Source organism: Entelurus aequoreus, linkage group LG26 (genome assembly GCF_033978785.1).
Source record: "Entelurus aequoreus isolate RoL-2023_Sb linkage group LG26, RoL_Eaeq_v1.1, whole genome shotgun sequence".
Classification (NCBI taxonomy): Eukaryota; Metazoa; Chordata; class Actinopteri; order Syngnathiformes; family Syngnathidae; genus Entelurus; species Entelurus aequoreus.
This window is the reverse complement of record NC_084756.1, coordinates 37,059,797-37,072,296: the sequence shown is the minus strand read 5'-3', so window position 1 is coordinate 37,072,296 and position 12,500 is coordinate 37,059,797. Positions and strand designations below refer to the sequence as shown.

Sequence of the window (12,500 nt, the reverse complement as noted above, 5' to 3'; positions counted from 1 at the left end):
AATTCTTTCGTGGCGGGCCGCCACAAATAAATGAATGTGTGGGAAACCCTGAACTTGATCTACAACTATTTGGTAACAGTAGAAGAGGATGTCAAACACAAATACAAATAGACTGAATAGAAATTGGAAGAGCAAATGAAACCAAACTTCTAGGTGTAATAATAGATGATAAACTGAACTGGAAATCTCATGTAAAAAATAAAGTAGCAAGAAACACGTCAATAATGAATAAAGCAAAAAAAGTTGTAGACCAAAAATCACTTCATATTCTCTACTGCTCACTAGTGTTATGGTGTAGAAATATGGGGAAAAAACTACAAAAGTACACTTCATTCATTAACGGTGTTACAAAAAAGATCAGTTAGAATTAGAGATGTCCGATATTATCGGCCGATATATGCGTTAAAATGTAATATCGGAAATTATCGGTATCGTTTTTTTTATTATCGGTATCGTTTTTTTTTTTTTTTTTTTTTTTTTTTTTTTTTTAATTAAATCCACATAAAAAACACAAGATACACTTACAATTAGTGCACCAACCCAAAAAACCTCCCTCCCCCATTTACACTCATTCACACAAAAGGGCTGTTTCTTTCTGTTATTAATATTCTGCTTCCTACATTATATATCAATATATATCAATACAGTCTGCAAGGGATACAGTCCGTAAGCACACATGATTGTGCGTGCTGCTGCTCCACTAATAGTACTAACCTTTAACAGTTAATTTTACTCATTTTCATTCATTACTAGTTTCTATGTAACTGTTTTTATATTGTTGTACTTTCTTTTTTATTCAAGAAAATGTTTTTAATTTATTTATCTTATTTTACTAATTTTTAAAAAAAAGTACCTTATCTTCACCATACCTGGTTGTCCAAATTAGGCATAATGTGTTAATTCCACGACTGCATATATCGGTTGATATCGGTATCGGTAATTAAAGAGTTGGACAATATCGGAATATCGGATATCGGCAAAAAGCCATTATCGGACATCCCTAGTTAGAATAATACATAATGTTGGCTATAGAGAACATGTTCCAAATAAACTCAAACTCAAAGACGTTATGTTATGATTTGAGGAGGGTACCTGCTCGCTGGCTGGTGGGAGTTTATTGGGCTCAGCTGTCAGGGCGGTGAGATCTTCCAGGATGGCCTGCAGGTGGGTCACCTCGCCCAGCATGTTGATCTCGTGGTCCTGAACAGGAAAAGGGGGGGGGGGCATGAGGACCAAGGTGAGCCTCATGTGCACGACTTCATCAATGAATAAAACACTGACCAGCACAGGCTTCAGCATGGTCACGAAGCTGCAGTAGCGAGCTCTTTCCTCCACAAGCGCTCGGCACACGGCCCTCTTCTCCGTCTCCTCCAGGACGGCGTATCGTACGTTGACGTCCTGCAAGGCGCTGTCCAGCTGGCTGCGCACTTCGTCCTTGCCTGCAGACATGCGGCACACGCAAACACGTCAAACACACCAGGTGCACAAAGTGGATGTCCTGCATCAAATATGATTTGAATAAACACCATGATATGAAGTAGTTGCAGCTGGTAAAGTTTACTCAAGATGACATCATCAACCCTGAAGGCCTGATCATTATTATTGAATTCTACATCAATTCCAAACCCACTTGATGCAGGTTCAGGAGTGTTACTACCAGCAGGGGGCAGTCAAGACTGGAGTTGACACACACAAAAAACACACACCAAGGGGCCTGATATACTAAAGGTGGTACTAAAACATGTGCAAATCTCTTAGCCCACGCAAAGCTGATCTACTAAACGTGGGCAAAGTGGATCACGTCAGTTAAGTGAGCAAGCGTGCAATCCATTTGGCATCTTGGTCTTCATTACTATGCAAAATATGTGCTGATCAATAAATAAATGATAAATAATCAATAAAAACAACCACAATATAGGGAGGGAAAAATGCAATACCACAATATAGGGAGGGAAAAATGCAAATATAATTATCACGTGTGATGTGATTTATCAACACTCAGCGCTTTGCGAGCACTATTTAGCGTTTCATTTAGCACGTGTCAGAAGGACGTGCAAACAGCAACATCCTTTTATGATTGTATAGCTGCTAGAGGACTTATGGGGCTGATTAAAACAAATTCAATTGATGCGCTTTGGTGTACTTTAGTATTTTTTTAATGATGTTCCTTTTTTCCCCCACATAGAATATATATATTTAATAAAATATGTCTCATATGAAAAAAAACTAAGTACCGTATTTTCCGAACTATAAGTGGCAGCTTTTTTCATAGTTTGGCAGGGGGTGCGATTTATACTCAGGAGCGAATTATGTGTGAAATGATTAACACATTAGCGTAAAATATCAAATAATATTATTGATATCATTCACGTAAGAGACTAGACCAGGGGTCGGCAACCCGCGGCTCCGGAGCCGCATGCGGCTCTTTGACCACTCTGATACGGCTCAGCTACATACTTGCCGACCCCCCGATTTCCCCAGGAGACTTGTGGATCTCAGTGCCTCTCATAGATAACTCCCAGGGGAAATATAATCATATTTACACTCTAATTACTATATAAAGGAAGTGCCCTAATTGCACTGCAGTAATTGTCCTCTATAGCATTTACAAACAGTGTGCCAGTCCGGCCACATGTTGTATGTAGCTTTTACTTGCACACATAGGAGACAGCAAAGCATACTTACTCATCAGCCACACAGCTTACACTGACGGTAGCCGTATCAAACAACTTTAACATTGTTACGTTACAAATATGCGCCACACTGTGAACCCACACCAAAAAAGAATGAAAAACACATTTCCGGGGAACATCCCACCGTAACACAACATAAACACAACACACCCAATACCCAGAATCCCATGCAGCCCTAACTCTTCCGGTCTACATTATACACCCCCGCTACCACCAAATCCCCCCACACATCAACCCCCCCCCCCCTCTCCGTGCGTTGGTTGCGCGGAAGAGTTAGGGTTGCATGGGATTCTGGGTATTGGTACCGTCAGTGTAAGCTGTGTGGCTGCTGAGCTAGTACGCCTTGCTGTCACTTACGTGAGCAAGCCGAAACTGCATTGTACATGTGGTCGAGCAGGTACACTATTTGGGCAGACTGAAGAGGGCGCCAAAAGCAGTGCCATCACGCCCTGATATCCGGTAGTCTCCCGGGAAAAATGAGAGGGTTGGCAAGTATGACGCTATCCAGCGCCATTCATTCAAAACTCGCGGGCCGCACTAACATCAAATTTCCACATTATAGTGCGTGCCAGTGCGTGTGTCTGAGACCCCTGGTTAACATAGCACAAAGCATTTAAGCTTTGTATGCGGTGTTTTTCATTTTAAATTTAAAAAATTTTTTTGTGGCTCCCATTATTTTCTTTAATTTGTGAAACCTGCCAAAATGGCTCTTTGAGTGGTAAAGGTTGCCGACCCCTGGACTAGACGTATAAGATTTCATGGGATTTAGTGATTAGGAGTGACAGATTGTTTGGTAAACGTATAGCATGTTCTATATGTTATAGTTATTTGAATGACTCTTACCATAATATGTTACGTTAACATACCAGTTGGTTATTTATGCCTCATATAACGTACACTTATTCAGCCTGTTGTTCACTATTCTTTATTTATTTTAAATTGCCTTTCAAATGTCTATTCTTGGTGTTGGCTTTTATCAAATACATTTCCCCCCAAAATGCGACTTATACTCCAGTGCGACTTATATATGTTTTTTTCCTTCTTTATTATGCATTTTCGGCCGGTGCGACTTATACTCCGGTGCGACTTATACTCCGAAAAATACGGTAATATGCAAAATATATGCTGATCATCAAAAACAACCACAATATAGGGAGGGAAAAATGCTAATATAATTATCACGTGTGATGTGATTTATCAACACTCATCAGCGCTTTGCGAGCACTATTTAGCGGTTCATTTAGCACGTGTCAGAAAGACGTGCGAATGGACAACACGGCTGCAGGATCGCTGCTGGAGTTGCGCAGACGATAATCCTCCACCCTACGTGTGTGTCAACATTTTGACGGTCAGAAATAAAAATACCCGACATATTGTCTATTCAGCAACATCCTTTTATGATTGTATAGCTGCTAGAGGACTTATGGGGCTGATTAAAACAAATTCAATTGATGCGCTTTGGTGTACTTTAGTATTTTTTTAATGATGTTCCTTTTTTCCCCCCCACATAGAATATACATATTTAATAAAATATGTCTCATATGAAAAAAAAACTATTGAAGTATGCATTTTTTTGCGTATTGAGCAGAGTAATGTGCAGCCTCTCTCCAATGAGCGCATCTTCGTTGGTCAATTTAAAAAAAAAGGGGTAGATGTCTACTGCATGTTTTTCTGGCGGCACGCATCGACTTCCGTCTTTTTAACGAATCGGGAAAGGTGGAGTGACGTATGTCGAAAAGCAAGTCAGCACATAGTTGCTAAGTGCCAGAAAAAATGATACACCTTGTATCATTTTAGTATAAACCTTTTTAAAGTTGCTACTACTTATTATTTGGTAGCAGAACAACATCCATCGGCTGTGCTGGTAAAATAATTCAATATTATCTTATTTAGTTTTTATTTTATATATGTTGACCACATTAACCCTGGCAATGGACCCTGTGTGTATATGTATGTTATTGCTACACTTAGCATTCATGACTGCCTGCTGTTGCACTGATCAGCCTGTGCTCAAAGACGAGGGATTTCCGATTGACGCTGCATTGGCTCTGTTCCGGAAATTTGCATGGTACACGACCAGCCACGCAACAAACTCAAAAGTACTGTACGAGAAAAAACAATGCATAACTACAAACTGTAAATATCAAGTTTGAGTAAAATATGTAGGTTCCTACAGTGGAAAATAATACTAAATCATTGTGTCAGTTTGAGGCAATATGCGCTAGTCCTCATGGGGAAAAAGGCTCTTCTTTCTGGCAAAACCCTACGGGTCCACTGGTGCCACTAAAATAAACCAAAACTGAAAGTGCTTAAGTGGGGTTTTAAACAACGTCAAATCAACATCTTTCTTACTAAGAAACAGCACAACCTGGACCGTCAAAAACAAGCACACACACACACACACACACTCACGTACACACACACAGAGCAGACATTGTGTTAGAAAGTTAGACTAAGCCTATGCGTGAGAGCACCGGCAGGTCAGCGGGATCATTTTCACACTACCAACAGAAGCTCAGTGTTACTTATCTGCCTGACGTCTGGCCTCCATGGAAACACACACATAATGTACAGTTGTGGCTCCGGCGCAAAGATGTGAACTGAGAAGAAGTGTGACTGGTTCCAGTTTGGAGGAGATGCCTCGAAACACCACATTCAACATCATAACCCCATTGAATGTGTTAGGACTGTAAACAAGCTTAAGCACTGGAAGCATGGAAGTTGATGCTAGGTAACCTCATTAGAAGCACTTTCTTTGGCCGTAAACAAGCTTGTTTGCATTCCTGACGCACGCGCCTGGGTACAACTAGCCTCAGGCTGCCTAAATCACATTCATGGTGCACAGTCTCTTCTCCACAGAGACATTAAATCAGAAGATATGATCACTGAGCTATGATTGAGATGCTGGCATGTCGAGACGTACTGCAGTGTCAGCTGCAATGTGACACCAGTGTTTCCCACACATTCATTTATTTGTGGCGGCCCGCCACGAAAGAATTACGTCCGCCACAAATGTAAAAAAATAATAATAATATTATTTTTTTTTTGCCCTGTCCAGCTTCTCAGGCAAATCATATATGCCTCTGTTTTACTTTATGTTGCTGGTAAATAATAAGGTTGTAGTAGTAGGCTAAAGTTAAATTATTTAGTATGCACTAATTAAAGGGGCAGAGCTTTAGGAGACATTTTAGCTTTTATATTTTATAAGATATATTTTTTGTAAGAACCACAATTAATATATATATTTCAGTGAATAACTTATTGTTCAAATCTGTATATAAATATGTACATAAAGTGTTGTAATTATATTGTAAAATGGATGGACGTTTAAAACAAAACTGTTATTATTAAATAGTAAGTGTACATTTTTTGAGCCTTTTTAGAGAAAATCATATCATTGTAGTAAATTATGCAAATTACTCGATGATGTCATTGTGACCACGCCCATAGCCACGCCCCCACCGCCACAGGTATCTTGGCAGTTTATGGGAAACACTGGACACCCATTTGCACTACACAATATTGACTCTAGTCATGTGGCTATGATGTGGGTACACCTTTTGCTGCTATTACAGCTTCAACTCTTCTGGGAAGTTGCGGAGTGTGTTTATAGGAATTTGCGACCATTCTTCCAAAAGCGCATTGGTGAGGTCACACACTGATGTTGGTGGAGAAGGCCTGGCTCTCAGTCGCCGTTCTAATTCATCCCAAAGGTGTTCTATCGCAGTGGTCCCCAACCTTTTTGTAGCTGCGGACCGGTCAACGCTTGAAAATTTGTCCCACGGACCGGTGGGGGGAGGGGGGTGTATTTAAAAAAAAAAAAAATGTTGTAATTTTTTTTTACATAAATGAATACAATCATGTGTGCTTACGGACTGTATCCCTGCAGGCTGTATTGATCTATATTGATATAGAATGTAACTATTGTGTTTTTTATGTTGATTTCATAAAAATAAAAAACTTTTTTTTTTTTTTTTTTTTAATTCTTGTGCGGACCGGTACCGGGCCGCGGACTGGTACCGGTGGTTGGGGACCACTGTTCTATCGGATTCAGGTCAGGACTCTGCGCAGGCCAGTCAAGTTCATCCACACCAGACTCTGTCATCCATGTCTTTATGGACCTTGCTTTGTGCACTGGTGCACAGTCATGTTGGAAGAGGAAGGGGCTCGCTCCAAACTGTTCCCACAAGGTTGGGAGCATGGAATTGTCCAAAATGTTTTGGTATCCTGGCGCATTCAAAGTTCCTTTCACTGCAACTAAGGGGCCAAGCCCAACTCCTGAAAAACAACCCCACACCATAATTCCTCCTACACCAAACTTCACACTCGGCACAATGCAGTCCGAAATGTACCTTTCTCCTGGCAACCTCCAAACCTGGAATATTTAGGAGCGGGGAAATTTCACGACTAGATTTGTTGCACAGGTGGCATCCTATGACAGTTCCATGCTGGAAATCACTGAGAGCGGCCCATTCTTTCACAAATGTTTGTAGAAACAGTCTCCATGCCTAAGTGCTTGATTTTATACACCTGTGCACACCTGATTCTCATCATTTGGATGGGTGGCCAAATACTTTTGACAATATAGTGTACATCGGCGCTGTTGGAACTTCAATGGTTTGGCAGGTAAAACATGTGGAAAATGACCAAAAATGCAAAAGAAAATAGGGTCCGAAAATGGGGCATGACGGCAAACGATTTTCCTCGCCTTACAGTCAATGAATTTAAAGACTTCAAAGGTTTCTTGGGGATTGACAGACCCCCGTTCTAAAAGCGAGACACCACCTTGTCTGAAAGAGTAACCACCGAAAAACTACAGTATTACCAATGTATGGATGTCATGGTACGAACATTTCTTATCAGGGTTATTGTGACCAAAATGATCACGGTTATCATTATTATTATCGTGGTCATTTTAAATGTGCTCAAAATTTTCTAAAACTATTTATAGTGAAATCCTTTAACCAAGTTTTATTTTTTTTTTAAACAACACATTCAAAATGTATATGTGTATCTCAAGTAGGGCTGCAACTAACGATTCATTTGATAATCGATTAATCTGTCGATTATTACTTCGATTAATCGATTAATAATCGGATAAAAGAGACAAACTACATTTCCATCCTTTCCAGTATTTTATTGAAAAAAAACAGCATACTGGCACCATACTTATTTTGATTATTGTTTCTCAGCTGTTTGTACATGTTGCAGTTTATAAATAAAGGTTTATTTAAAAAATAAATTAAAAAATTAAAAAAAATTATTTAAAAAAAAAAAAAAAAAAGCCTCTGCGCATGCGCATAGCATAGATCCAACGAATCGATGACTAAATTAATCGGCAACTATTTTTATAATCGATTTTAATCGATTTAATCGATTAGTTGTTGCAGCCCTAATCTCAAGTAGAAAGTTGAAGGTGCATATGAAAGCAACACAAGCATTATAAACAAAGTAATATGGCAGAAACTAAATAATAACATAAATGATAAATAAATAATAACATAAATAAATAAATACAAATAAATGTGAACATTTCGCAAGATGGCACCTTATGGCCATAATACGTAACTGCACTTTTTGTCCATATAGATAAAAATAGTGTTCATGTTTGACAGGGGTGTCCAAAGTGCGGCCCGCAGGTAATTTTTTTAACGGCCCCACGGCACATTCTAAAAATACGATGAAAAAGAAAAAAAACAAACATAAAAAGTAGTATAAAAGAGCAAACGGGTGACAAGAAAATGTTGCATTATTTACTCTAATAACACAAAGCTGCCATGCAGGCTGTTTCTTTCTTTAAAAAATAATAATGAATCAAAATCAATGCCATTATGAATTATTGACCTATTCAAGGCTCCATTTACTTCACATTAAATATTCCACTTTGAGATATTTTGGGGGGAAAATGTTGCATATTTTTTGGTTGCCATTTAAAAAACAACGTTTTTTAAAGGGCCTAAAACGAACAAACAAAAAACATAAACAACAATAAAACTTATAATTGACGGCTAGATCTGAAGTGGATCTTAAGACTATTGTGGTAAAAGTTTAAAAAAATGTTGGATTTATTTTTTTAAACTTTACTGAGCAGTACCCCTAATGAAGATCAAGTCAAATAAACAAGTTTTGTTCCCAACCACCATGTACTTCAGTGCAAGTTTGGTCGACAAAAATAAACAGGAGTGATATCTCTCACATCTTATACGCAATCTTTGTGCCAGCCTGCGTTCAATTCAATGAAATGACTAAACATTTAGCTAGTATTGATGTTATTGGAACACTAATAATGTTAGCAGGGAGTATCCCAGTAAACAAACTACAGACTTTAATAACAAGTTGTGGCAACGTTCCCGACACATCGCCTGCAGCATGCGAACTCTCGGTCCCAGCAGCTGACGGAAGGATGATAGTTGCACGTTCAAAATGAAACCGCAACATCAAATATTTTTGTCCCACAACAGCACCGAGACTCCGCATATGCAGAAGCGTTTGAAATGAAGTGAAACGAAGCCATCGGCTCCGTTTACTCGGAGGGAACATTTTCACAGCAAAGTCCGTGTAGTCGCCGCCATGTTTTCAGGCTGCTGCGCTTTGATTAAGCAGGAAGTAAACATTGTTGCCTGAAATGCATTAATAAATGACGTTTTTTCTGTAATTAAACATTTAAACGGTATTACTAACCGTCTGGAATTTTACCGCGGGTTGTCATTATACTGTTTACTGTTACATCCCGATACCAATGTTTCCATCATATTCCACACTGAATGATTAAAGAGTGAGTCATTGTTTGTTGTAACAGTCAATAAAGGAGTGGACCGCAGATTTTGGAAAGGAGTTCAATCACGAGGTGGATCAAAGGGTTTATTTTTATTTTACTTCACTTTGACATTATACTCATCAAAGGTTAAATTGCCTGTATTGAAAAAGTGACTTTATAAAAAATAAAAATAAAAGGAAACCAAGATACCATCAGATTTTAAAAAGGTCAATTTATTGGCTTTGTTGGGGATCAATGGTCCTTACAGTCATGTATAGATATAATTAGGGTTGTCAAAGTTAAAGGCCTACTGAAAGCCACTACTAGCGACCACGCAGTCTGATAGTTTATATATCAATGATGAAATCTTAACATTGCAACACATGCCAATACGGCCGGGTTAACTTATAAAGTGACATTTTAAATTTCCCGCGAAACTTCCGCTTCAAAACGTCTATGTATGATGACGTATGCGCGTGACGTCAATGGTTGATCCCCATTGGATCCAATCCAAAAAGCTCTGTTTTCATCTCAAAATTCCACAGTATTCTGGACATCTGTGTTGGTGAATCTATTGCAATGTGTTTAATGAACAATGGAGACTGCAAAGAAGAAAGCTGTAGGTGGGATCGGTGTATTAGCGGCGGACTACAGCAACACAACCAGGAGGACTTTGAGATGGATAGCAGACGCGCTATCCAACGCTAGCCGCCGACCGCATCTATGATCGGGTAAAGTCCTTCGTCGCTCTGTCGATCGCTGGAACGCAGGTGAGCACGGGTGTTGATGAGCAGATGAGGGCTGACGTAGGTGGAGCGCTAATGTTTTTATCATAGCTCTGACGAGGTCCCGTAGCTAAGTTAGCTTCAATGGCGTCGTTAGCAACAGCATTGTTAAGCTTCGCCAGGCTGGAAAGCATTAACCGTGTAGTTACATGTCCATGGTTTAATAGTATTGTTGATTTTCTGTCTATCCTTCCAGTCAGGGGTTTATTTCTTTTGTTTCTATCTGCAGTTAAGCCCGATGCTATCACGTTAGCTCCGTAGCTAAAGTGCTTCGCCGATGTATTGTCGTGGAGATAAAAGTCACTGTGAATGTCCATTTCGCGTTCTCGACTCTCATTTTCAAGAGGATATAGTATCCGAGGTGGTTTAAAATACAAATCCGTGATCCACAATAGAAAAAGGAGAACGTGTGGAATCCAATGAGCCAGCTTGTACCTAAGTTACAGTCAGAGCGAAAAAAGATACGTCCTACACTGCACTCTAGTCCTTCACTCTCACGTTCCTCATCCACAAATCTTTCATCCTCGCTCAAATTAATGGGGTAATCGTCGCTTTCTCGGTCCGAATCGCTCTCGCTGCTGGTGTAAACAATGGGGAAATGTGAGGAGCCTTTCAACCTGTGACGTCACGCTACTTCCGGTACAGGCAAGGCTTTTTTTTTATCAGCGACCAAAAGTTGCGAACTTTATCGTCGATGTTCTCTACTAAATCCTTTCAGCAAAAATATGGCAATATCGCGAAATGATCAAGTATGACACATAGAATGGATCTGCTATCCCCGTTTAAATAAAAAAATGTCATTTCAGTAGGCCTTTAACGCGATAACTATAAGTTCCTTTAACGGCACTCATTTTGTTAGCGCGCGATTAACTCCTTTTTGACCCTTGGTCCATTCCGTAGCGTGGGAGATGTAATGGAGTTCAGTTACTATTGAGTCACAAGCGGGAAAAGAGCGAGCAAAAACGTAGAAAGAAAAGCGTACATTATGGAAATCCTATGTCCGAAGCCATGGCAAGTTGTTCTCCCAACAGGACAAGACTATTTTATCTTCGATCGCTGTGAGACGGGTTTGAACTCACAACCTACCAATCTCAGGGCGGACACTCTAACCACTAGGCCACTGAGTAGGTTTGAGTAGGTAATGCCTACTTTTCTAGATATATCAAGATTTGTATTTACAACATTAATGATATAGACATTCTATGCGAATATAAAAAAGCTTGTTGTGAAAAACGAGTTGGAATTTCACAAGAAAAAGGTCACAATTTCACAAGAAAAGCTTAGAATTTTGTCAGTATTATAATAAAAGTCGTCATTTTACTCAACGCAAGTCCAAATTTTACAAGAAAAACGGAACATTTGTGCAATATTATGATAAAAGTTGAAAATGTACTCAATAACAGTCGCAATTTCACAAGAAAAGCTTAAAATGCTGGCAATTTTATGAAAAGAGTCGTCATTTTACTCGACAAAAGTCACAATTTTATAAGAAAACTTAAAAATGTTGGCAATATTATAATAATAATCGGAATTACACCTGGAAAAATTATGACAAAAGTAAGAATTTTACTCAAAAAATGTCACTATTTCACAAGAACAGGAAAAAATTTTTGGCAATATTGTGATAAAAGTCAGAATTTTATATGACAAATGTCACCATTTTGCATTAAAAAGTAATAATATTATATAAAAAAGTCATAATTTTACATAAACAAGTAATAATTTTACGAGAAAATATGGCAATATTGCTAAAAACCGAAAGAATATGAGAAATAATTCCAAATTTTGTAAGAAAAAAGTCGACACATTGTGAGAAAGACTGCTTTCAGTTCATTTTTGGGGGGAATTTTTTGCTCGTAATTGGATTTTAATCTTCATTATTTTATCTTCGATCGCTGTGAGACGCTGGAACTTTACTTCCGTGTATGGATTACAATTGAGGGCATTGTTAACACACTGTAGATTGTTGCACCAACTGCTTTAGTAGAAGGTAATAAAAGCTCAGCAGAAAAGAAAAACAGTAAGCAGGAAGTCTAGTCATTGTTACTGAAGACTTTCACGTCATCAAAACATGTCAAGACACCTCTTCTCTCTTCACAATAATAGCGTGACGCTTCAAATCCGGTCTAACTACCATAACAGAATGAAAAATGTGTATTACAACGCAATCATGCTTTGCCAGTTATGTTTTGTCACGTAATCTGTGATAATGTTTTCTGGCAGATTGAAATCAAGTGAATAGACTTTTTATAACCTGTTATGATT

The 12,500-nt window shown here is 38.8% G+C and overlaps 1 protein-coding gene across 1 annotated transcript in view; it reads right to left on the bottom strand.

Moving 5' to 3' along the window:
• LOC133643336 (protein MTSS 1-like) overlaps nt 1-12,500 on the bottom strand; it is a 117,480-nt gene that overhangs the window by 14,906 nt on the left and 90,074 nt on the right. Inside the window, exons 7-8 of the mRNA XM_062037823.1 lie at nt 1,282-1,439; nt 1,093-1,200 (exon numbers count right to left, since the gene is read on the bottom strand). Coding sequence (XP_061893807.1) covers nt 1,093-1,200; nt 1,282-1,439 — 266 coding nt within the window. The remainder of the gene's footprint in view (nt 1-1,092; nt 1,201-1,281; nt 1,440-12,500) is intronic.